Below are 27,439 nucleotides of genomic sequence, written 5' to 3'. Positions count from 1 at the left end.
ATTGAAGCAGTTTTCCTGAAAGTTCTGCTCTAATGCAAGTCAAGAGAAAACACATTTCCCAGACTCTCCTGTCGCTCTGGACTTTGGGTCTGCCTTCTCTTCCTCTTGCTGGTGAGTCTACCGTACTTTTAGCCCAGGCTGCCTCTGGCATGGACAAGAGAGTCTGTCCTCAAAATCAACACAGGTTGTGTGTGATTCATACTGCCATAGGGTCCCATGCTTAGGAAATACTGCTCATTGCTTTGTTTGGTCCTGTGTGCCTATGATTCCTTTCAGCACCTCGAGGATGGGACTGAGGGCTGGACTCTGGGGCTAGTGCCAGCCTAATCTTTCCAACTTTGTAAAAGGCAGTGAGGGGAGTCAACCATGGAGATAAGTGCAATATTCTTCTATTGCCCTTGCAAACCTACATGGTGCTCACGCCTCTAATCCCCACACTTGGGAGGCTGAAGCAGGAGGATTATTACCAGTTCCAAGCCAGCTCCAGCACAGTAAGACTCTTCTATACCACCACCCATCACACTTCTCCAGAGCTCTTGGCCAGTTTGTTTACTGGAGAAAGTACCTAAAGAGGCAGGAGCAATAAACTCATTTTATGCTGTGATTCTGTGAAATCAAAGGACAATTAAAAATAACCAATATCTATTTTTTGTTGCTGTCATTTATTTATGGCTTTTTTTTTTCCTGTTTGGGGCATAATAACAAATAAATAAGTTTTCCTTCAAGTCCCTTTCAACATTTTGCTTATCCTGCAAGGCATTATCACAGAAGGTGTATGGGACCATTTGTGGTCCATTTTTACAGCTTCTGTGCAAAGATCAGCCTAAACTTTGTAAGCATCCCCCACAGCCTGGGAGACTCACTGGCACCCTGAGCCTCAGCTCAACATCTGAGACATTTCGCTCTTGGACTTTCCTGCTGAAGAAATAGTGTTTACTCTGAGGGCCAGAGGTGTGCTTTATTGAGGCACCAAGGTCTTTGTGCTCACAGATAAGCACTTGGGGAACCTGGGATGTTAAGCACACAGGGCTGTTTCTTCAAGAGAAGGAATGTAACACCTGTTATTGCCCAGAAGGCCAGACGTGCTTCCCAGCCTGTGTGACCTTTTACCCTATCTCTGTGGCTAGAGACTTTTCCAGGACCAGACCCTTCCAGGGACCCTTATCATAAACTTGGTTTTCTCAGTCAGTCTTTAGAACTTACCTTTACGGACTTTACGGAAAGTTTCCATGTAGTCACGTCTGATCTGTATTTAGCTTTGTGTCTTCAGGAGATTTACATATGCTTTGTTGGGCACGCGGGACTGAGTTAACACCAGCAGTTTTCACCAAATTGTGCTGTGCCTAAAATATGCCTAAAATAAACCACTTGCTTCGGTCAGACTCCGGAAGTTTGAACCCACTTGCTACTGAGTCGTGTCAGCCAACTGCTTTCCTACCTCCTATGGCTCATCTCTCTGCAGCCCCCTGCGTCTCAGAGACGCCCCCATTTTATGTAAAAGGAAAGGTAATGATCACTTACTTCTGCAAGTGCAGGAGCAGACTCAGATTGGCCGGGGTTTTGTTGTTGTTGTTGTTGTTGTTGTTTGGTTTAAGGTCAAGATTTCATCAGACACAGTAAAGATTTAGCTGGCTTCTTCCTCACTAATCCCATGGAACTGTGCTCAGAAGGACTCAGTTTAAACATTAAGAGAAGGGAGAAATCAAACAAAAGCAGGTCGAATGACCTTGGGCCAGTCACCCCTTACCTCTCAATGGATTTGTTTGCATGTAGAAGGTGCACTGCGTGTGTCGTGGGCGTGGATGTGTGTGGTGGGTGCCCCTTAGAGCATTCTGGAGGTTTCACGACCGTGATAAGCCGTGGAGGACAGGGGCTGCAGACCCAGCTCTTTTCTGAGTTTCAGGTGCCAGCGTGGAGATTCCTGTTCTGCGCAAAGGACCCATGAAGACCCCCTCCGGCTGGCTGCAACAGAAGAGAAGCTGCTAAGGAAAAGGGAAGGAGTCGGAGGACCCAGGGCTGCACCGCACAAGTGACAGGCAGGGAGATAAGGTAGTGAACTTGCTGAGGCCCAGAGCCGCCTAGGTGCGCCCATCCTCTCCCGGAGCCCGCACCCAGCCCCGCAGCCCTGCCCGCGCCGCCCGCACCTCCTGCCAGGACTCGGACTGGCGGCGCAGCCTCCTGCGGGCCCCCGCCCCCGCGTTGCCGGGCCAGCGAGGCCGCCGCGGCGTTCCGGGCGCCGCCGCATTGGCCGCTGCGGTGCGGGAGGCGCGGTCGGCGCAGCCTCCAGGCTGCGGGCATAGACTTGGGGCGGCCCGCGGCGCTCGCTCAGCCCTAGGCCCGCTCGCCCATGGCCCTGGCGCTGTGGCCCTGGAGCCCAGCCCTGCTCCCAGGCGCTACCGCTCGCCCCTGGCCGCCCAGCCTGCCAGCCACGCGCGATGCTGAACGGCTCCGGCCTGGACCAGGCTTTTAAGATGTCGTTGCCTCGGAGGGCGAGGATCGGCGCGTCAGTGGGTGAGCGGGAAGGGTGGGCCACTGGGGCGGGGGCGGCGCCCTTAGCTGGGAGACACTGCTCCGCCCTTCGCTCTGTCCCCTCCTCCGGGCGCCGGGGGCTGCGGGGACTCTGGATGCCACGCCCTACTGCCCCCTGGCTGGACGACCTTGCACCCACCCGGCCCTAAGGCCTCCTGCGGGAGCGGAAAGTGTGAGAACTCTCAGGCCCCTGGCACAGTTGTGTATTCATCTGTGCGTGTGCTAGTGTCTGTGTGAGTGTGCGTGCAGGTTCCTGTGCCCCTACGTAGTGATGCGCATGCTGGAAAGGACCCGAGCAGCCGTTTTCTGCCCTGTCCCCAGTCCTGGTGGGCAGTTTGGTCACTGGGAGGACTTCTGGCCTCCCAGGCTGTCTGCTTGCAATGCGGAATGTGTTATCTTCTACGGAGACGTAAGGGAAGCAAAAGGTCACTAAGAGTGTTTTCACCACCTGGGGCCGAAGTGCTCAGGCTTACACTAAGGACAGAGAGGCTCAGGATTCCATTGCATAGGAGACAAGCCTTGCAGACATGATTGCATTCATGAACTCGCACTGTCAGGGGCTTGGGTGGGATTGGAAATGCAGCTTCTTCTTAGATGTTTTTGTTGTATAATGCACTTAGGGAACATGACCAGGTACACCCAATGCTCTGTGGCTATGGCACATGATAGGTGACCTAGACGCTTAAATAATGCAAAACTGGAGGGGAAACCTCCAAAATGATGCCCTGTCTTGCATTTCAGGCCTTCTTGAAAGGAGTCTGGGTAGATCTTTGATGAAGAGGGTTCAAGGTTTGGGTTTGGAGTTGAGGTTCCTTGTTTACCGTTTGTAGTTTTGTCTGTTTTGAGATAATAGTCGTATAAGAATAAATGACCTTTACGTTTTCACTGTTGAGCAAAGTGAGGGAGAAGAAAACCATTCTAACTAGTGTTTGTTAAAGTTGGGTAGTATCAGGACATGTCACATTCATTTTGAGCAGAATCCTTTCCTGAAAGAGTCACTAGGCAACACATCAAGACTATAAGGTGGGGAACTCCAGGGGCATCAGGGAGCAGTCAGAGGGGCAGCCTAGGTACCAGCAAAGGAAAGGAAGTGTATGCTTGTGAAGAAAGAAGCGCTCTCTGATGGGGAGGGTACAGAACTCTGGCTCCTTTGGGAAGAAGGGAGAATGAGAGATTTGAGTTTTGATCAGATCACATCTGCAATGCCTGCTGGAGAGCCTAGTGGGGATGTTTAGTGGAGATTGGCCAGATGTCTAAATTTCAGAGTGCTTCCCAGGATGCCTCAATGGGTACCTCACTGTAGGTGCACGGGACCTCCTTCCAGAAGAGCCCTGCTTTAGTCTTCTGCTCGTATTAAGCTTGATTTCTGCACAGGTACACACCATCAAGCTTTTCACTGGGTCCCCCCAAATTATATAACTAATACCAGAGGAATCTGAAGGTGTCCTGAGCATTCAAGGTGGAGGGGATTAGGGGAACAGAAAGCGATTGGAACAGGATGCATGGAACCCCGGGGAGTCAGGAATGCCGCCAAGAGCTCCTCAAAGAATCTGGGCATTGATGCTTGGCTTCATCTGTGGAGATCACTGATGACCTTGGAAGAGCTACTGTTGTATAACTGTGGGGAGAAATAGTCATTAGAGCGGGTGCAAGAGAGGATCAGAAGACAGGAGTTGATAACGGGTAAATTTTGCAGAAAATGGAGGGAAAAGCAAATGGAGTGGTAGCTGTAGAGAGCAAGTTCAAGGGGAGGATGCTTTGAAGACTGACTGCACCACCCAACAGTTCAATTGTATGAACACTCAGCCAGGGGCTTCTCAATGGTCTGTGGTGTGAGCATCAGTGAGGAGCAGGGTTCAGAGCACAGCAGTTTAGAGAAAAAGGTTTAGGAGTTTCTGAAAGTGTAGGGCTTTGGGACCTTGCTGATGACAGGTGTGGGGTGCAGAAGATAAAATGTGTGACTTTACAAATGTGTGTTTAGAGCACATAAATCATGGATAGGCAAGAGGGAGGTCGGGGTGGATACCTGAGCAAAGGGCCTGACAATCGCCTACTCCCATAAAATATTAGTGATGTGTGATTTTTGAAGAAGCCTGCCGCTTCTCATTTAGTTCAAACTAGCAGAGTAGGTCTGATGGCTCCCAGTTCCTTCAGGACCGGGTGCCAACCAGTCAGTCAACTGTTCAGTAAAGCGGTTCCAGGATCGTTATTTCTGGTGAATGTCCCTTGGGACTCCCATCTCACTCTGGGTGTCCTGTTGTACCTTTGTCCATTCCTTTCTGCAGTTTACCAAATGATAGGGATCCAAAGACCAGTTAGTTGACCACGACGGGCTGGATATATATTGGCCACCTTCTGTGTGCCAGACGCTTCAGGACTCTGGAGATGGATGGAGCCCGGGATGGGATAGGTGCTTTCCGAAGAGAGCCCAAGGTCTAGGGATGAGTACAAAGCACACTGTTGGTGCTCTCAACTCGTACCCAGCCTGGAAGCTACATGCACAGGCAGTGTACACAGTCGAGCAGGGAAGTGAAGCATGTACGTGTGTACAGGTGTACAGGCAGTGGCGGTGGGGGAGTGAGGCCAGAAAGGAAGAGGAGCTATTCTCTGGGGACTTACAACACTCACGTTCTCTAGGGTAGAAGCTTCTTTCCTCTCCTTTAGATGCTGGATTTGGCGTCATGAAATTGATTGGCAATAAAGAGCAGGCAGGCACTAAGCACAGTGCCTTTGCCTTTAATTAGATTAGTAAACACAGGACCTAGATGGCTACAAGTCCTACTGAAAATGCCCTTGCAGGTATGTTCCAACTTCTTTACCCAATACTTTCCGATCCCCTGGCCTCTTCTGATCAGCAAGGTGACTTTTGTTTTTTTTTTTTTTTTTTTTTTGGTTTTTATTTTTAAATGGGCTCCTGTGTGGACCTAGTTTTCTTGTTACATCCCCTGTAACTACCTACCCCGAGTTGTAAAGGAAGGGATGAAGATACCAGAAGCTCTGATAGAATATAAGAGCCGGAAGATGGCCCTGAAGTGGTTTAATCCTTTCACTTTACAGCAAACTATTTCAGAGCAGCCGGTTAATTTCCAGCAGAAGCAACTAATTTCCAAGGCCCACAGAGCGGGTGTGGTTCAGGGGCAGTTCCAATCTGAACAGGGCATGTTCATTTGCTCATTTCAGATGCTTTCTTCTTCCTTGGTAGGAAACAGGACAGACACAGGTCTAATTTCCCTTGCTTCTATTTCCTGCACTATCCAGTGGGCACTCTACACACAGACTTGACCCATCTCTGTAATTTTGTACTTCACCTGGAGATCTAGATTATGTTTGGGAGTTTTTGGAGACAGTGTATGTTGGGGGTAAAATACCAGATTGGGGCTGGAGAGATGGCTCAGAGGTTAAGAGCGCTGGCTGTTCTTCCAGAGGTCCTGAGTTCAATTCCCAGCAACCACATGGTGGCTCATAACCATCTGCAATGAGAGATCTGGTGCCCTCTTCTGGCCTGCAAGCTGAACACTCACTGTATACATAATAAATAAATAAATCCTTAAAAAAAAAACAAAACAGATTGTAGGTTTAGAGAGAAGTGGATTCAAACTTCGGCTTTGTCTTCTACTTCCTATGGGCCATTTCTTTATTTACATTTTAGAATGAGGATATAAAGAAAGAGTTTACACCCCCCCCAAGAGTTTGTGTCAGTGATGTGTGTGTGTGTGTGTGTGTGTGTGTGTGTGTGTGTGTGTGTTTCACATAGCACAGCTGTGCATATACTAATTGCTGGATGCACAATCAAGTTCAACAGTGTCGCTAGTCCTTAGGTTGCCCATTGTAACCCGGGGCAGACTCCTCTACCTAGATCCTCATTCCATGTGGTAGCAGAAGAGGCAACATCTTCAACTGTTGTATTTCCCCCTCTAGAGCTAATGACACTCTACTCAGGGATGTGACTGCAGAGGCATTTCTAGGGTTTCCATGCAGAAATCCACTCACCAGCTACCCAGATCCTGCGCTGTCCATTCTCTAGTGGCTGGATTGTCACTGTCCCTACACTGGCCATTCTCTAGTGGCTGGATTGTCACTGTCCCTACAAGGCCATTCTCCAGTGGCTGACAGTTGTCACTTCCCTACACTGTCTTATCTTTCATGTCTGCAGGCGGCTACGATGCCCTTCATTTGATGGCTTCAGTTGATTAATAATTAATTCACTTTTACAATGGCTGCTTTGTCTTAAACCTCATCTGATGGAGGTGTCATCTAGACAAATGGATTACATTAAAGTTGTTCTTTTAGGACCTTGGGATGGTTTATGTGAGGATGTTCAGACAGCTCCTCTGAAGAGGGGTCTCTCCCCTGGAGTCTTTTAGAGTTGCTAAATATAACCCCTAGTCAATAGCACACCAAGACGAGATGTTACTTACATCCTATTAGGCCAGGGAAAGTGCTCAGGGAAATGTTAACAACCACTAAGAAGGGCTAAAAATAAAAGTGAGCTCACATTCATACTCCGGTAGTTTCTCCATATCATTGTCAAGGGCAGACACAATGCATAATCTGCCTTGTGGCATTGAGCCGCAACAAGGTGAAGACAGTCATATCCATGTGCCCCCCCCAGGATATGGACATAGATGTGTCTGTGAGAGTGCAGTCAGGTCTGGCTCACACTCGTGTCCCAGCTGCCTGGAAGGGTGAGGCATGTAGATCACCTGAGCCTGATTTGGGACAATGTGGGCAATTAAGTGAGAGCTTGTGTCAACAACTTGTTTTATAAAATAGAACAAACATGCACATGTGATGCTGTCCATTCACAAGCGGTGTGGTGGAGGGCTCATTACGCCAGCCTACCACCACACACCTCTGTCCTGTTTGTGTGTTGGCGCTCCTGGCACTGAAGGATTAGTTTAAAAAAAAAAAAAAAAAAAAAAAAAAAGGATGTGTCATAGTTCATCCTAAAAATGTGACTTAATCTTCACTCATTTTGATTCAGAGATTTTGCATTTGGAAAGTAGTTCCCTGCATTTGCGTTATTGTTTGTTGGGTAACAAGCATGTGTTCATTTCTGATGTTTCCAGGGAGCGTCTGAGCATAGCTTGCTCTTCATCTCCGGAGACACCATGTCAGCCAGAGGCAGAGGGTCCCCGGGATTACTGTCAATGTTTCAAGCACGTCACCGAGATTGATTGTCCAGAAACCTGGGGGCAGCAAATGACTCCTTGGAGGGAGCACTTTTGCCCCACAGGGTCTCACTGCAGAGACCACGTTCAAAGGCAGGTGCTGGTATCAGATCTTGGTACCTTAGTGGCAAGGAGCTGTTCCTTCATAGTCAGAGGACACAAGAGTGGCTGGTCTGCTGTTATCCAGTTAGTGAGGGACTGGGCTTCCTCTCAGCTATTTCTAGCTTAGCCACACAACCATTATCCCCATTTAAGACCTTTTCAATTTTCTTTTTACTTTCTTTATCCTAATGCACCAAGCATGCAAATCTTGATTTTAAAACTCTGGAATTTTTGCCTTCAAACTCCACAGTAGTGGTTACTGTCTCTATAACAAACAAGTTAAATGATAGTCCCTTCTTTAGAGTCCCAGGGGACCTGCCCAGCAGCTGGGCTTTAGCCAAGCAGTTTGCTTAGGGTTGACTACAGAGTCATTTGTGCTGTGCCCCAGCCTGTACGCTGCTGCCCCAAATGACTGTGCTGTTCTTTTCTGCCGGAACACAACCTAAGCTTATGTGCTCCGAATTCATCTTCCTTGTTACTCTTTCCAGATGCTTGGAAATACATTTCTTCAACTCTGTTTAACTCTTCCATGGTCTCCTTTTCTGGTGGTAGGGTTTAGGCAGAGTTTCTCAAAGGGAACACATCAATATGGGCAAGTAGGTGCGTAGGATCTCCCAGGAAGAATAAACTAGGCTAGATGCAAACACTGGAGATGAATGGAGACTGTAAATGAAGTACAGAGTTAGGTCGTGTCTTGGCAAATGCTTAATGGCAAACACTAAATGTTTGCTTTATCGTTCTCTATCTTTATGACTGTTTGCTTTGGTGGTGGAACCAGTGGGGTGGGGGATGGGGAGGGGAGAAGCTTTTCCTCTTCATGAGAAGTGGTGGTGCTCTTAGTTTGCTCAACCTGACAGAACCTAAATGTATCTGGAAGAGGGAACTTCAAATTAAAATATCATCTCCACCAATGTGGCTATAAACATGCCTGTGAGATATTTTCTTGATTAATGATTGATGGGGGAGGGCCCAGCCCATTCTAGTAGTGCTATCCCTGGGCAGGTGGTCCTGGGCTATATAAGAAAGCAAGCTGAGGAGTTGGAGCCATGGCTCAGCAGTTAAGTGCACGGGCTGCTCTTCCAGAGGACCCGGATTTGATTCCCAGCACCCACATGGCAGCTGACAGCAGTCTGTAACTCTAGTTCTGAGGAGCTCCTCTGGCCTCTGCAGGTACTGCATGCGTATAATGCACAGACACACATGCAGGCAAAACACCCAGATATGTAGTAGAATATTACTTTAAGGTGTGCTACTTTTGTTTATGTTGTGTTTGTTTAACTCCATGAAGCTGTGATACTGTTGCCTGTTTAAAACATCTGATGGTCTAATAAAGAACTGAATGGCCAATAGCAAGGCAGGAGAAAGGATAGGCGGGGCTGGCAGGCAGGGAGAATCTATAGAGGACAAATCTGGGAGAAGGGAGGAAAAAGAGGGCCCAGAGAACGGGAGGGACATCAGGGACCAGCCACCCAGCTACACAACCAGTAAGCCACGGAGTAAGAGTAACATTTACAGAAGTAAGAGGACGGGAAAAGTCCTAGGCAAGAAGTAGATGGGATAATTTAAAGTTAAGGAAAGCTGGCAAGAAGTAAGCCAAAATAAGGCTGGGCATTCATAATTAAGAATAAGCTTCTGTGTGTGATTTATTTGGGAGCTGGGTGGCGGGCCCCCCAACAGATCAAAGATCAAGAATAAACAAACAACAACACAGATACACAAATAATAATTTACAAAAAGAGAGAGAAAGAGAGCGGAGTAGAGAAAGAAGAAAAGCAATCTGAGCAAGTCATAGAGAACGGTCCGGGAAGCAGCTTTCCCCGTGATTCCTGCCTCTGTTCTTGTTTGGATTCCTGCCTTGACTTCCCTCTAGGGTGGATTGTGATTGGGATGCATAAATCAAATAACCCTTCTATCCCCAAGTTACTTTTAGTCAGTGTTTTATCGAAACTACAGAGAAGCGAACTAGATCAGTGGTGTTTGCACTGCACTTGTCGGATGTTGTCTTATTTTTAAAAAACGTGTTTGTGGGGAATCTCTCTCCCCCCCCCCCCCCCCCCGCCTCTCTGTGTGCTCTTGTACTTGCCATGGCACACTATGAAAGTTGAACAATTTGCAGAAGTAGGTTCTCTCTCCACCATGTGGGTGAGATTGAACGTAGGCCATCAGACTTGTCAGCAAACACCCTTTACCTGCCAAGCCGTCTCACTGGCCTTACTTCATGTGTGTTATATTGTGTTTGGGGAAGGACAAGATGTCATGTGTATGGTAAGCAATGCTTTGCAGACCATTGTCACAGATGGTCAAAGATGAAGGTGACTTTGTAGATGTCTGCCAACTAGCTATGCTGGGCTGACTTATGGTGAGTCAGAACAGAGCTGTACTGTACTGTGAAATACATACTGATTTCCAGGACTTAGTAGAGAAAGGAAATTTGTGGGGCATGGTGGCCTACACCTTTAATCCCAGCACTCAGGAAGCAGAAGCAAATGGATCTCTGTGAGCTCCATCCAGCCTAGTCTACACAGCAATATATACACACATACACACACACACACTCACACACACACACACATACATATACATACACATGTATATATTATGATATATACACACATAATACACATATGTATATATTATGATATATATCATATGTATATATATGAAAGTTATTCATCATTCATGTATTGGTCATGCATTACTCATAATACTTTCTTCTGTTTACTACATGGTGAAAAACTATTTTGGTTATATCAAGTTAAATAAAATGTATTAATTAATTGTTTTATGTAATTGTACTTTTTTTTGTTTGTTTTTAAGGCACAGTCTCACTGTGTAGCCCTGACTGGCCTGGAATTTATTTTGTAGACCAGGCTGGCCTTGAACTCACAGAGCGTCACTTACTTCTGCCTCCCAAGTGCTGGGATTAAAGGCAAGCATCAACATGTCTGACTTGTAATTTTTCTTTTATTTTGTATGTCTACTAGAAATTTAAAAAATTAGTATACAAGGTATTAGATATAATCATGGCATTTTAAAATCAAGTGTTACAAAAATTAAAATTTGTTTATAGCAATTGTTGTGTTTTTGTTGGACCATTACAGACCAGGTTCAAGCGTTCTCTTTACTACTCTTTGACAGTTTTATGCATGTCAAATTGATCATGTCCCCTCTAGTTCTCTCTCATCCTCTCCCTGGATACCTGCCACTTGTCCCCTTCCACCTTCATGTACCCCCTTTTGTAACCCACTAGTCCAGTTAGTGCTGCTTGCTGAATGTTGACTGGTCTTGTTATCTTGTTATAGTATAGGCCTTATGCAGGTGACCACAGCTGCAAAGGAGGCCTTGTGGAGGTGACCATAGCTGCAAAGGAGGCCTTGTGCAGGTGACCATAGCTGCAAAGGAGGCCTTGTGCAGGTGACCACAGCTGTGAAGGAGGCCTTGTGCAGGTGACCACAGCTGTGAAGGAGGCCTTGTGCAGGTGACCACAGCTGTGAAGGAGGCCTTGTGGAGGTGACCACAGCTGCGAAGGAGGCCTTATGCAGGTGACCACAGCTGTGAAGGAGGCCTTGTGCAGGTGACCACAGCTGCGAAGGAGGCTTTGTGCAGGTGACCACAGCTGCAAAGGAGGCTTTGTGCAGGTGACCACAGCTGCAAAGGAGGCTTTGTGCAGGTGACCACAGCTGCAAAGGAGTCCTTGTGCAGGTGACCACAGCTGCAAAGGAGGCCTTGTGCAGGTGACCACAGCTGCAAAGGAGGCCTTGTGCAGGTGACCACAGCTGCAAAGGAGGCTTTGTGCAGGTGACCGTAGCCACAAGGGGTTCATGAGTTGTGTCTGGTTGAAACATTTCTGCTCTGTTTTTCTTGGAGTTGTATACTTCCTAATGTTAAATGATTCAAGTAGGAAACTGAGGCTGAGGGAGGGTGGGTTGCAGACACTTGCCTAGGGTTCTCAGCTTCTTCCCAGGGAAGACATCAGAGCCCATGTTCTTAGATTCCTCCAGAATTCCTTCCAGGGATACTTTTATCTTCTTACCTTATATGAAATCTCCTTGGGCACAATCTATTTTAATTTTGAAAATAAACTAGGTCATAGTACTGTGAAATTCTATTCTGTTTCTTTGAACCCAGTCTCTGGTGAAATCAAACTGCTTGAGTCGTTGACTATCGTCTTATATCATCAGCCAAGACTTGTAGAGATAAGTGAATATGATAAACTATGAATTCATGGGATAAAGGACTCACGACCTCACATGGCACCATGTAGAGAGAACAGCACCGCATCTTCACTGTCCAGTCACCAATCTCCTTCAATACCAGTGGCTGTCTCGGATGTAGTTTCTTTTCTAGTCACCAATTAATGTTGAGCTGGGCTTGCTTTCTAGAGGAACATGTTTTAACCCACTCATTCCATCTCCATGAACATCTCCTAACTGTGTTACTTTCTCAAAAAATGTAACAGAAAAATGCAGGAAGTAAACTCCAAAGTGGGGGGGAAACCCTTGAATAAATTTGCTGTGGTTTGAGTCTGTCCTCCCAGGGTTCTTATGTTTGAAGCCTGATTTTCAGTGTGGCGATGTGGTGACATGGGACTTTGCAGAGCATCTTTAAGTCCTTGAGGGTGTGCCCTCAGAAGAGATTGAAGTCATTCTTGCGTGACCTCTAAGTTGGTTCTCCCAGAAGGTTGCCATAAAGGAACACCCTGGACGCTCAGCAGCCTCTCTTGCTTCGTCTCACCCCCTGTGACTCTCCTTTGCACATGCATACCTGCCGTTGTAATACTATCCATCATGAGGTCCTCACCAGAGCTTATTTGAGGTCCTGAACCACCAGAACTGTGAGTTAAATAAACCTCTTTTCAAATTAAAGTTATTCACCTTCAAATATTTCAGTGGAGCAACAGAAAGTGGACCAATACTGTTTGGAAACACACTGGAGCTGTTGGCAGCCCCAAGTCTTGTGGAGAAGACAAAGGCAGGTTTTATTACAAGGGATAATGCTAAAATGCTTTAGTCATTCAGGATTCAGGGAGCTTAGAGATTACTCTTAAATCACATTCATAAGGTTTTGTTGGGATGTGATAGCAAACACAGTAACCAGGCAACGTTGTGTGATTATGTGTCGTTAACACATCTTGAGTAGCGGGTGGTTAGTGTGCTTGCACTCAGGATCTAGGAGTCCCAGATATGATGAACAGGTAACTGTAGTGTGAGGGTTTCAGTAGGGAATCTAAGATTATGAGCATGGAGATAGAGTGAGGCTGAAGATACACAGAGAAGGGGGGGCAATCTATAGTTATAAGTCTCTCATCTAGACTTTTTATGCATGAGGGATATGCTGGGGACCACAATAGTAGCGATAAACTGAGGATGTGTGATGACATCATAGTGTCACATTGCAGTGTCAGCACCATGATGTTAGTGGTAGTGACATGAGGTCAGACTTGTAGTTTTGTGTTGTGACAGATGTGTATAATGGCATGTATCCCCACAAGAGTGTCATACAGAATAGTTTCCCTGTCCTAAAGGTCCCTGTGTTCCACTCATTTGTCCCACCATCCTTCCTGACCCCTCAAGAGCCACTGTGTATTTTACATCTCTATGGTTTTGCCTTCTGCAAATGTCACACATTGGGAGTCATGCAGTCTAGCCGCTCAGACTACTGTAGCCCACTTTCACCTTGTCAGATGTACTTCATGCTTCGCCTTGTTTTGTCTGGCTTGGCAATTTCTTTTTTTTTTGTTCTGGAACAACAGTTCATTATCTGGATATTTGTCCATTCATCTATTGAGAGACGTCTTGCTTGTATCCAGAGTGGTGGAATGTGCTGGCTAGTGGTTTGATTTCGCTTTTGTCAAGTTGACATAAGCAAGGTCATCTGGGAAAAGGGAACTTCAACTTAGGAATTGCTTCTACCAGACTGGCCTTGTAGGCAAGTCTGTGGGACATTGTCTTGATTAATGATTGATGTGAGAGGGTCCAGCCCATGATGGGTGATACCACCCCTGGGCAAGTGGTCCTGGGTTATACAAGAAAGCAAGCCGAGCAAACCACAGAGAGCAAGCCTGTAAGCAGTGTTCCTTCCTGGGTCCTGCTTGGGTTCCTGCCCTAACTTCTCTCAATGATAGACTGCAAGCTGTAGGTGAAATAGTCCCTTTTCTCCCCTAAGTTGCCCCTGGTCAGTGTTTATCACAGCAATGGAAAGCACGCAAAGTCAGGGGAGTTGAGAGTAATGCTGCTTTCAGACCTTGTGTGCAGGTTTCTGTGTGGACATAAGTTTTCATAACAGAAGCAAAATGGCTGGGCCCTCTGGTGGGAGTATTTTGCTGTGTGAGAGCATCTGTTGCCTTGCAAAGCGTCTGTACCATTTTGCACTCCTGTTGAGAATTCACGTCATTCCACATCCTCACCCAGCCTTAGCATCGTCATTATTTGGGATTTTAGCCACTCAAAAGGCGTGTATTAGTAGTCTGTTCTTTTAATTTGCAACTTCCTGACAATATATGGTAGACATCTTTCCATGCTTAATTGCCATATGTATACCTTTCTTTGCTGAAGCATCCATTCAAATATTTCACTCCTTTTGAAATTGAGCTGTTTTCTTATTAGCAATTTTCAAGAGTTCCTTATATGTTTAACATTCAAGTCTTTTATTAGAGATACATTTCTCCAATTTCTTTCTCCTAGCTCTTCGGTTTACTTTTCATTAACGTAATGGTGACTTCTTGACATGTAGATGTTTTTAATTTTTTTTTTGTATGTGGAGCTGAGGATCAAACCCAGGCTCTACCATTGAGCTAAATCCCCAACCCCATATGATGTTTTTAATTTTAATAAGAGCCCAGCTTAACAAAATTCACAAAAAATTCACATTTATCAATTTTTGTTTTATGTGTTTGGTATTTACGTTTTTCTTTAGTATTTTTTGCTTGGCCTTTTGAAACGTTTTCGCATCTACTTATTCTTTTAGGGGATGTTCTGAAACTATGAACACACACTCTCTAGTTTCATTTTTGCTACTGGGATAAAGTAACCCGATTAAAAAGCAACTTAGGGTTGGAGGGTTTTATTTAGCCTACCATTCCGGGTTCCAGCCTGTCACTGTGGGAAAGTCAAGGCAGAAGCTTGAAACGATGAGTCACATAATACCCACAGTCAAGAGCAGCATGCTTAATACTCTGCTCTCCAGGACCGGAGCCTAGGAATGCCCACAGGCCAGCTGATGGAGAAAATTTCTCACTTAGACTCTTCTCAAGTGATTCTAGCTTGAATCAGGTGGACAATGAAAACTAAGCATCACACAGACACAGACAGACAGACAGACACACACATAGTGTCACACACAGACACACACACACACACACACACACACACACACACACACACACACACATTTTTGTTCCTATCAGTGGAAGTTTTTAGTATCTGTTTTCTTGTCCCTAGTAACCCCTCAACAAAAGGGAGATGGACACTTTGGCATGTTTTACTGCGTGCCTGTCTCATGTGTCCTATTTTAATTTCTTGTCAGTTACCTGACTTGGTTCCAGAAAGGTATTAACTTTCTGTTTAACAGTTTCCCCTTCTCTTGGCAATGTTTCCCTGTGTGTTGTTCTTCCTGTCACACAGGCCCTCAGGGATTCCGTGACGATGTGAGTAGTATGTGTCTGCTTCTGTTTTTTTTCTTCTTTCTTTCAAGAAAGGATCTTATGTGGCATTGTACTCACCATATACTCACTTTATAGCTGAGGATAATCTTGGACTGCAGGTTTTCCCATCTCCACCTCCTGACTACTGGGGGTACAGAGGTGAGACCATACATGATGTATGCAGTTCTGAGGCTGGAATACACTAGACAAACCCTCTACCCACCGGCTGTATCCCCAGTCCCCAACGTGGAGTTCGAGTCTTGGTGTCATAGAAAACGCTTTGGACGTTCTCATAGTCAAGCGATGGTTTTGTTTTTATGGGATCTAGGCTCTCCACTGCTTTCCTGAAGCACTGCAGAGGTACTGCTCTGTTATCGTCTGCCCTAGGTGTGCGGAGTGGAATCTGTGTCCTCATTCTCCTTCCTTTGAACTGGGCTGATCTGCAGATTAGTCAGCCTCCAGTGATGGAGCTGTTCTTCCCATTCTGAAGCCTGAGGATTGTCTCTGTCCTTGTCTTTGGAGAACTTTTCAAGTCTCACAACTTCAAGGTTTCCCTTCCTGAAGTCCATGAGGCTTCCCAGACACCATTCTCCCCCCAGATTCCCTTTTGTTTTCTCTGTCTCCATCTGTTTTGGACAAATTACTTGGCTTGGCTTGGCTGCTTCTTAATTCACATTTCTGTTTTTCCTTCTCCAGTTACCAGAGGCTATTAAGTTTTCTTCCAAAAGTTAGTCTCTTTTTTTTGTAACTATAGGATAGTGTTGAATATTGGTGCCTGGCTTCTGTCCTGGAGAAGGTGGGATAGTTTTGAATATTGGTGCCTGGTTCCTGCCCTGGAGAAGATGAGTTAGACATGAGATGGTCTTTTCTAACCACTTTGATATTTGAGTTTTTTTGATGTGTGAATCATACCCCCTTTTCATGCACAGCAATTACCTATGATTCTAGAACTCCATTTTTCTCTTGAAGTCTAGGGCCCCTGGAAGGTGCAAAGAAAAGCTGCAGGGACCATGCACAGTGTCTTTCGTGAGCGCAGGGTTGGGTGGGATGCATCACCTGTTGGGGTACACGGATGAGACTCGTCCCCGGAGCCTGGCTGCTCATTGCCCCTCCCCTGGCCCTTGTGTCTTGTTTACAATGCACTTGATCCTGTAAACAGAAGGGAATCCCACCATAGGAAACAGCGTCCCTGTTTAAAAAGGCTGACATATTGTTGAAGTGTAGCCCTTTCTCAGTGCGTTATGGGTCATATCAGCCATGTCAGGTGTTTCTCTTAGTCTGTCCTCTTTACTTCCTTTTTCTGGAATGGGTGCTTCCCATGATGCTATTTTTGTCTGATTTTGGCTGAAGTGGATTTTGAATTCAGGCAATTACATTACCCAGATGACCCTGACAACTTACTTCCTAAGTATCCTCAGGGGAGTTACTAATTCTCTCAGTCTGACTGTCTCCTGTCTGTAAAAAGTGGCCAATAAGCAACTTAAGCAAGATAACATCTATAAAGCATTTGCTATTATCCAAGACTTAGTGTTGCTTATCATTATAAAAATCAATTATTGAAGCAATGGCTACTAATATGGTGGTGTGATATTCCAGAATAAGATGCTAGGGGCCCAGGGACTGAACCCCCCTCCAACACACACACACACACACACACACACACACACACACACACACACACACTTCTCATTGCATCTGAATCTATGCTTTTGCCTCTCTGTGCCATTTGAACTCTGCATGGATCAGCATCTTGGGGACAGTCCAGTCATTACCACAGCATTACATAGCATCGGATCTTTACTACCTGCTTATGGTGTTTTGTTAAACTTAAATTCGGTGATCAGGCAGAGTCTTGTTAAGTAACCTCTGGCTGCTGGAGTGGATGTGGAAGCAGGCTGAGTTGATTCCCTTCACACTGACCTTTCAGTAAAGCTGCTCTTGTCTGTGTTCTGGGATCCAGCCATTCCCATCTTCTACTTACTAAAGGTAGAAGGCAGGGCCACCAGGTTTTGCAACAGTATGATGGTGTCACATTTTCTTCATAATTTCCATGAAGTGCATGTTACTGAGTGATCTTCTGCCTTCCTGTCTTGTCCTATAAACACAGGACTCAATCTGTGTGTTTCTCTCAAATCACAGGGATGTTGATGTTCCTAGCCCCCTGAAAGCAAAGCAAAGAGGATCATTCTGTGCTTGGGACTAAGGGCACTACCGTAACCAGAGAAAATGTTGCTGAGCTGGTTCTACCTAGAAAGCAATGGAGGATTTCCAGGGCAGTGTAACAGCCATGAGCCTCATTAGCAGGGCTGAAAATAGCACAAATCCGTCTGAGCTGCAGGGCGGAAGTGGTGTGTATTTTCATGTCCTAATGCCTTCCTCTCTCGTTTATGTACATTCACCTCTATTAATGCTTGTGTCTGCTCTTCCAGGAGACTCCAGGGTGGCGGAGTTTACATCCCGATTGTTTGTGGGTTCCAGGTGACCTGTTGGTGGTGTTTCCTTAGCAGAACCCATGTTCAGTGGCAGTTGGCATCATTTCCGGGGCAAGCACAAGACCACTGCCGCATATGCCTTGCTGATCTCTAAAAGGGGTATCAGTAACAGATCTCAATACCAACTCATTTCAAGGCCCCTATCCTGAGAGGGACACATTTGTGTATTTTTATAGTGTCAGAATTTGCTGAATAACAATGGCTTTACAAGCTACCCTTGATACCAGCTAAGACAAACAGTTTTTGCTTATGTTCCTATCTTAACTACTAGGATTAATTGTTGGTTGGAACATATTACATACTACAAGGTAAATATCTATCTATCTATCTATCTATCTATCTATCTATCTATCTATCTATCTTATCTGTTATCTACCTATCACCTATCATATATCTATAGTCTAACATCTATTAATTATTTGTCCATTATCTATCTGTCATCTATCAATCATCCATAACCTATCATCTGTCTATCAATCATGTATCATTGTCTATCAGTCATCTGTCTGTCCTTTTGTCTGTACTACAGAATGGCTACAAAGGGTTAAAGAGGCTATAGCCAAGTTCAAGGAGCTTCCAGGAGCCCGACTGAAGGCGGCAGAAGGCTGATGGGGCTGCAGGGACAGACTGTGAAGGACTAGGGTGAGAAGCATGCTGCCAGTCTGCTGGGAGCTTAGCTGCAAGCCAGAGCCAGGGCTGGGTTAATCCTTGGTGTCAAACGTAGTTGCAGCAGTGAAATGCAGGCCTGTCGAGACTATAGAGGTGAAGGGTGGGACCATGTCCAGATGGGTGACTAGACATAATGACGGATAGCCATTCAGATGGTCCATGTCAATAATGGAGACCAAGCTGAATTGAAGCCGCCCCTGAGACAGTCAGTCAGGAGTTCTCTGCCTGTTGGTGCCTTGGCAGACATACCAAGTGGTAAAATGACGGATCCGTAGGAGCTGTCGTCATCAAGGTGACAGGGCTCCTCCCTTTCATAGGGTCCAGGTGAGAGTGCTTCACCCTTTCCTCCGTCTAATCGGTTTGGAAGGTTCCCAGGCCTGGTTGTCCTGATAAGATTTCACTACCTCTTTCTACCCATACAGCCCCAGTTACATTTCTAGGGTGGCGCTCTTTAGTTTTAGAAGTAAGTTACCGGTGTGTGCCTGTGGGAACCAGATAGATGGTGCCGGTTACGGGAACGGTCATCCTTTCTCTGGGTTTGGACTCAAAATGGAGTTAAATGCTGCTGGTAACACATAGTCTCTCAGGAGAAGGCACAGCCTGAAAAACCACTGTTCTATCTGATATGGTCCCTGACAGCAGGAAGGAGGAGAGAGGGGAGGGACAGGGAGGGAGAGGAGGAAGGAAGGAAGGAAGGTAGGACCTCGTCTCAGTGAAAGGTTGGAAGGCTGCCTGCCTCTGGAGGGAGAGTCTGAGGCCCCGAGGGTGTCCCGGGAACCGTGTGCAGCCTGTACTGTATTGAGGATCTCCGTAAGAGTGCTGAAGAGTGCCGGCTTGACGACCTGTTGGAGTGAAAACTGATTTGCTAAGAAGGCTAAGAAAGATCCAATCAACCAAATAAGGGGGTCTCAGAGTTCTGTGATATGGAGGGATCATTCTGCAGCCACAGGGCGATCAATGATACAGGACAAGCTGTCTGCTCCCCATGGGAGATCAATCAAGACATTGCCTCATAAATGATGTGACCAAGCGAACAGTTGTGTGGGCCGGAAGTCTTTGCTTTCCTTCTCCAAACTGAAGATAAGCAGGAAAAAGGAACCCCGGCTTATTGATTTATTTCCTCATTTTAATCCACTCCTTCGGCTAGCGTACATCTTCACACGTGTGTGTCATTAGACTTTGTTTTGCCCGCTTCATGGCCCTCCCACATCCCCTGGCTGTTTCCCTCCCTCTCTCCCTCCCTTCCTCCCTCAAATCATAACTTCTGCTTTCACATCACATGCATTCCATTATTCCCTTATTCCTGCTCCTCCTCTCTTTAGACTTCTTCCTCACTTCTTACAGTCCCCATTCTCCCTCCATCTCTGTCTCTCTCTGTCTCTCTCTGTCTCTCTGTCTCTCTCTGTCTGTCTCTGTCTGTCTGTCTCTCTCTCATACACACACACACACACACACACACACACACACACACACACACACACACATACACACACGCACACACACACGTGAATCTAGGTTCCTTATTTCAAGTCTGGCTTATTTTACATAACACGATCTCCAGTTCCATCAAGTTCTCCTCACATGTCATGATTTCCTTTCTCTTTTCAACTGAATACAATTTCATTATGCTCAGGTAACACTTTTTTAATCCCCTCATCTGTTGATGGGCATCTAGGCTGGTTATACCTCCCAGCTGTTAAAAATAAACATGGACCTGTGTACGTCTCTGTGTGTGTTGACTCAGAGTCCTCTGGGCATACACCTAGGGTGTCTGTATGGTCTTATGGGTCTAGTTTTAGTTTTTTCAAATATCTGTTTGTCACTTGTATTTCTTTCTTTGAGGACTACTCAGTTTATAAGCTCAATTCACTGATTGGATGATTTCTTTTTTTGTATTTAATTTTGAAGTTCATTATATGCCTGTTTACTACCCCTCCTCCGCCCCCCCCCACCCCCACATTGAATGTTTAGCAGGCAAAAGATTCTCTCCAGTTCTGTAGCTGCTGCTCCCCTCTGATGATTGTCTCCTCTGCTTTTCCATTCCCTGAAATTCCATTGGGAAAATCCAACATTTCAGATGCAAAGGAAATAAAGCAGAAATTGTTAGATTTTATGATATTAAAGCAGAAATACGATTTTATTGATTTGAATTTTGCTTTTCTCATATGTTCCCCTTAACATATTAAATCTGGACTTAATGAATATTCATTAGCTGAGGATATAGGAAGATGGACTGAACATAGGGTGTCAGCTTAGACAAACTCAACACTCTCGGTGAGGCAAGGCCCCAGTGGACCAGACTCACTGGGAGACCTTCAGCCTCCTCTCTCAGGTCAGTGTTAAATCAAGTAGAGAGTAGGAGAGATGAGATGCATGGGTGAGGGACTTTGCTGCCCTGAGTGACTTCAGAAACCACTGCATTTGGTGACAGATAGAGACATGTGACCTTGTTTATCATGTTCAGCTTTGCCAAGAAGTACCAAAAATATCTTTATCTAGTGAGTTCTTACTCAAACCTCCAAAGATTTATTGAATATTTTTCATTCCTAATGTGTCAAGCAGTGGCCTGGAGTCAGAGGGTGATAAAGGATATAAAATTTGTTTCTCATTGATAAAGGGGGCATTGTTTCTGTTTCCAAAGAATTTGCCTTGTAGCTTGAAAGATAAGACCTGGGCATAGGAGAAAGGAATGATAGAAATAAATGCTCTTCCAAGGTAACCATGGAGGCTTCCACAAAGCATAATTAATTGCTGGGGACTTAACAAGGATACATGGACACTTGGAGCAGAGACCAGGCTTGGCATGTGCTTGTAGCTTTTAATTAAAAAATTATTTTGAAAAATTTTATTGAGAGAGTATGTGTGTGTGAGGGTGTGTGTGTGTGTGTGTGTGTGTGTGTGTGTGTGTGTGATATGTGGTGTGTGTGTGTGTGTGTGTGTGTGTGTGATGCGTGTATGAGGAGGGCATGTGTAGGTCAGAGGGCAACTTTGTGGAGCTGGTTCCTCTCCTGCTTGATGTGAGTTCCAATGATTGAACTCAGGTTGCCAGGCTATCACTGGGTGGCACAGGCCTTTATCTATTGAGTCATTTTGTTAGCATGATGGTATCCTTTTAAGAAGATTTGAGTTAGAGTCTCTTTTTTGAGTTATTTAATTCAGGATTTTAAATGTACAATTTAGTTTTCGCCTTTACCAAATGTCATAGGCAATCTTTATTTTGTATTTTTTTTTTAACAGAGTCTCACTATATAGCTCCATCTGGAGCTTGATATGATGACTAGGCTGGCCTTAAACTTGGCCTCAATCCTTCTGCTTCTGCCTCCAGAGAGCCGGAATTATAGGTAGGATCACCCCATGCCTTTGTTGTCTGGCTGCTTTCACTTACCACACTGCTTTATTATGTGATAGTATATGTGATCTGTGTGATAGTACTCAGCAATATAAAGAAACAACACAGTCTACCCATGAGGTTTCTTAGATGGAGGAGGAAGTCATGGTAATGAGGATGATGGGGCAGATAAGGGGAAGAAATTTCCTTCACTTTATGAAGGTTCATTGACATGAACTGATGATAGATTGAGGCATGAACACAGAAATACATAATACGTGGTATGGATTGGATGTGAAATGACCCTAAAAATCTCATTTTGACGGCTTTGTCACCAATGCAGTGTTGGGACAAGATTGGATCGTGTTTGCCCTGACTTAATTAATGGATTAATTAGTTGATGGATTTATAATATGATAGTGTGTTTAGAGATAGTGGGAAGTAGGAAGTGAGGTGTAGCTCAAAGAAGTCACTAAAAGTGTATCCCTGGAGGATGTATCTTGTCCTTGAGGTGAGCAGCTACTCTCCACTATACTCACTGTCCGTGAAGCTTCTGCCTAATCATGTGTACTTCATGAGCCAAAGCAAACCCACCTTTAAGTTGCTTCCTTGGGTATTTGCTCACAGCAGGGAAATGTAACTTGCACAGCATGAACAAGGAAAGAAAACACAGCATGTAACAGCCAACAGCAGGGCCTCTGTGGTAGTGTGAATATAATTGCCCCCATAATCTCATAGGGAGTGGCACTCTTAGGAGGTGTGGCTTTGTTGGAGTGGATATGGCCTTGTTGGAGGAAGTGTGTCACTGTGGGGGTGGGCTTTGAGGTTTCCTATGCTCAGGACACTCAGGGTCTCATTCAACTTTCTGCAAGATGTAGGATTCTCAGCTCCAGCACCATGTCTGCCTGCATGCTGCTGTGCTCCCCGCCATGATGATAATGGATTTCACCTCTGAACTGTGAGCCACACCCTCAATTAAATGTTTTATTGATAAGAGTTGCCATGGTCATGGTGTTTCTTCACAGGAATAAAAACCCAAACTAAGAGAGCCTCCTTGCAAGGTCCAGACTCTAGAGAGGAACGGATGCTTGGACTGGGGAGAACTTGAGGTGTCTTGAAGGTGGGTGAGGACAAGTCATAGGAAGAACATGGACACAGGCTGCCTTAGGAGACAATATCTCTCAGGCCACTGGTTTGGGTTTGGGTTTTGGTCAATGGGCCCAAGACAGGCCAGTGGTCTTGGTTTTGCTTTTGCTTGATGAATGGCAATTCCATTCTTTTAAGAGGGAGCTTTCAGAAGGTGTTCCTCTCACCTGTGGAAGAGTGAAGGGATTCGGAGACAAGCTGGGGGACGCCAGAGAGAAACTTGGAGCTACTCTGTTAGTTACCACTCCATTGTTTTGAGCCCTACAGTGAGATGAGGCAGAGAGGCCTGTGTTGCTGAGACAAATCCTGGCTCTGACAGAACCACTGAGGCAGAGAGAGGCACTGCCTCATTATGAATAAATCCATTCCAAGCCAAGTTCCTTCCTTATGCTTTCGTGAGCCATGATTTCTCCCCACCCTAAGCTCATTTGCATTTGTGCATTCTTTGTTTACCTGCCCGTTCATCCATTATCTATCAATTCTCCCATTGTCTACTCATTTTATTCATCATTTGGCAACCTTTGCTGAAGGCCTCTACTGTGCCAGGCAACAGGCTGTGAGTAGGTCAAACAAGCTAAAACTCATAATCTCTTTCCCCAAGAAATTCTTAATGTTCTGCAGAAGTAACAGCATTGGAGTTGATAAGGGATAAAGCCAGTGATAAGATCTAGTAACAACTGCTCTGCATCCTTGTTCCCATTCCATGTGGGTCCTTGAGGGACAGAAGGTCACTTGACCTTCAATCTCATGCTTTGAATATCATTAGGAGTTCAACCAGTGGTAACAATAGCTGGAGTTGAAGCCTTTTAATGGATTGTTTTTTGTCTTAGGGAAATAATCTATTGAGGTTCTTGCCCCTGCAGGGTGCCATTCAGAGACCATTCTGAAGAAACCCTTAGCTCATGGGGACCCTTGCTCAGGCTGCCTTAGGTGAGTTTTAGGGTCAGGGAAATGATATTGTGTGACAGTTACATTGTCCTCATCAAGTATTTGAAGCTAAGAAAATGGTTTGTGATATGTCAGTGGGCAGCAATCCATCATAATGTGCAATTACAAGTACATGGTTTAAAAATAAGACTATCAAATGCACTTGTTCCAGTGCAGGATGACCCTGGGTGTACCCATTGATATTGAGCAATGTGATTGGAGCACCATGCCAGGTCCCCTGTCTGGAGAGTAGAGATGCTCACCGATGCCCTTGCAGACTCAGCAGGGCTGGGGATGCTGTGAGAGAAGCTGTGCCTTTACCGGTTCACACATGTCCATCCCATCCCATCTCAGTGGTCCTCGTTGGTGGTGCCTGCTTCCCTGATAATCAAGATGGATAATTTTTCTTTTCTCTAAGTCACTGCGGCACTTGATACCATGCTTGAGTTTATGATTATTTAAAAAAAAAAACAACACCTCCTCAAAAGTATTTAGATTAAACTTGACACCTTTCATTGCTTGAGGGAAAAATTCAAAATTGACTTCATTGTGTACTTACCTGGACTGTAATAGATGCTCAGTAGTCAGTTCTTGACCATTTAACTCCAAGCCTTGGGTCCAAGCTTCAGCACCAGGCAGATGGAGGTTGAATTTCCAGATACTGGCCATGAAATCTTAGGAAAGCTATGAACCTTCTCAAAAGTCAATCAATCAACCTATAAAGTGGGAGCACCTTCTCAGGATGGAGAGATACCAGACAACCTGCGAGCTGCCTGGCTTTTGATGGTTTTCCCATAAATGCTGTTTTTATTCTTTGGGATGCTGTTGAGCAATCAAATGAATGGTCAGTATAACTGTTGTCATCACCTTAAAAATGGATTGTAAAGGCAGGAAGAGTAGTAACTCTTTCCTAATGCATGCAAACCCGGGTCCAGTCACTAACACAGCAAAAACGAAAGCCAGTTACAAAGGTTTTAATGTACAGTTTCTATTGTCTCAGTCTACGTTATGGACTGTAGATGGCCTGGGCTTGTGGTTAGTGCCCAGCAAGACCACCGACAGAGTGATAGGGCAATTTGACTGGTCCAGGGGATGGGACCTCAATGGAAGTTAGGATTGATTCAGAGGAGTTGGACCGAGGCTGGTGTCAGCAAAGATGCTGCTCTAGGAGAGTTCATAAGCCTGGCAGTTGCTTTGTGAAGTTCTCAGTATCTGCAATCTAGTCCGTAATAAAAAATGTTACTGTTTTGTAGCAATGATGTAGCAATCAGAAAACCAAGACAAATGAAGCCTAAGTCTGACTAGAATCTAGCAGTTTCCAGTAGACTTGACTCCAGTACCTGCAGGGTCCTCTAGTCAGAGCAGGCAGAGGAAAGGGGAGACAGACTGTTGGCCAGGCAATGAGGTAGCCTAGATACAGACTCCTCAGGTTTGGAGCCCTACTGAATGTGCCACCCTTATGTGTGTCTGTTTGATGAAAGGATGTCCCAAACCTGACCATAGCCTTGAGACAGCATATTGGGATGAAAGGATGTCCCAAGCTGAGGGAGTTAAAAAACACCAGACACAGAAGAAAAGCTAGCTGCTTTGCCCTTATTAACTAAAAAGAGGACATGAATGGCCATTTGTGAAGATGACTCCAATGGACTCTCAGCATCCTAGAGCATCAAGGGACCTGATGATAAACCTTACTGAGAAATCCTTATCTTCCACTGCTTTCCCTGAAGATTTTCTTTCTTCCACTTTACTGACCCTAGAAAGCCTTCCTTTCTCTTGATCTCGTTGAAACTGTACAGTTATCATTTGTTGTTGAGAGGGTATGTAAGTTCTGTAGACAATGTCTTTCTCTGGCTCTTTCCCTTTCTTAACGTATGAAAAAACTCCATGTGCATGCATCAACATGCAATTAAAAATTTAAGATTGAAATCTTCCAGTTCTCAGTTTGATTGTCAGGCCCCAGCTGTTGAGCTGGCTGGGACTGACAGAGGGAAGGGGTCTTCTCCCCCCTACACTTGTCATCCTTCTTCCGGACGCTCCTCAGTTGGCACTGGTCCAACTCCGACATGGCCACAGTAGGCATTATCTTTCAGAAAAAGGCCTTGGTACTGTACCTGAAGGATTCTAAACCATGCACCACAGACAAACCAATGTACTCATGTTTACTGTGGCACTATTTGTTAATAGCCAAGTTAGGGTGGCAACCCGGAAGTCTGTCAATAGATTGATGGATAAATACATTGTGATGTATGTACACAATCAAGTTCTACTTACCTGTAAAAAGAATGAAATTCTGTCATTTGCAGGAAAATTAATAGAAGTGGAGATTATCCTGTTAAGTGAAATAAGCCAGGCTCAGGAAGACAAATACTACATTATCTCTCATGAACAGAATGTAATACATGTATACATGTATACACATGTATAAAAGTATACACATGTATAGTGATATGAAAGTGCCATGATAACCACTTACTTTGTACAATGACACATAATAATACTTTTAAAACTTGTGTAAGGGAAGGTCTTGGTGTTTTATTATGTCACCCTAACTTCTGGCTCTTGGGTTTAGCCTCTAGGATCCTGGGCTAATTTGCCCTTGACCCCAGGTAGCCCCAGATAACCTTTAACCACACAGTTGCTCTTGGGTGCATGCTTTTCTTCATGGTCTCTGCTCTTTACTCTTACTAACTGGATTTTGAGGCTGATGTTTTGGTGAATTTTTAACTCTAGCTCTGAGCTGTGGGTGAAAGCCTGCCTTTCTCCTGGGTGCATTTGCTTTTTCATCTGCTCTCAGACAGACAACCAAAAAGCAGGTTCACCATGAGCCAGGGTCAATCTCAGGGGTTTACTCAAGGCACTCCGGTGACATCCTTCATAGATATCAACCCACTGGCACTAGTGTGTTGAGTGTTGAATGTACACTCAGGAGACAAGAGAAGCAGAGCAGCTTTCTTAGTCACAAACAGATAGCTGGGGACACTAGAAACCTGGGGCCAGGGCAAGCTGGTCCTCCAAGGCTCAGGAAAGTTGCCCATGGCAGGAGTTATCTTGTCCACACATGTGCCACCTGCATTTACCTCTATCCCGGGTTCTACATGAGGACTCACAGGAATGGCTGATAAAGCATTTCATGATGGTCTAGGAAGGCTGTCAGAGCCCATTGTCGGTATCCCGAGCCAGCGTTTTGAAACACATGCTTGAAATCTAAAGATGCACAGGTTCCTTTAGCCTTCTTGTCATGCTGCCAGTGAATAGGGAGTGCAAGGACTTCTCAGTCAGTCACAGGGATGGGATTCTCTGCTCCTCACCCACCTTGACCCAGTTCATGCTCACATCACAGGACCAGCAATTTGTAGTATTCTACTTCTTGGAACTTACTTTTCTTTATCAGAAATCACTCCCTTTTTATAACCTTTTCATAGTTTCTTTTTAT

The 27,439-nt window shown here is 45.3% G+C and overlaps 1 protein-coding gene across 2 annotated transcripts in view; it reads left to right on the top strand.

Annotated features, from left to right (window-relative positions):
- Positions 1-1,764: 1,764 nt before the first annotated feature.
- Positions 1,765-27,439, top strand: part of Atp8a2 (ATPase phospholipid transporting 8A2) — a 574,910-nt gene continuing 549,235 nt past the window's right edge. The window contains exon 1 of one of the 2 annotated variants that reach the window (XM_036199222.1): positions 1,765-2,049. Coding sequence is in view for 1 of the 2 variants with exons in the window: in XM_036199220.1 (XP_036055113.1) it covers positions 2,436-2,511 (76 nt within the window). In the remaining variant the exon portion in view is untranslated. Of the gene's footprint in view, positions 2,050-2,126; positions 2,512-27,439 lie in introns of those variants that run through there. The other variant, XM_036199220.1, reaches the window with a different exon arrangement.

This window comes from Onychomys torridus, chromosome 9 (genome assembly GCF_903995425.1).
Source record: "Onychomys torridus chromosome 9, mOncTor1.1, whole genome shotgun sequence".
Lineage (NCBI taxonomy): Eukaryota > Metazoa > Chordata > Mammalia > Rodentia > Cricetidae > Onychomys > Onychomys torridus.
The sequence above is the reverse complement of the archived record's forward strand: the minus strand, read 5'-3'. Positions and strand labels throughout refer to the sequence as shown.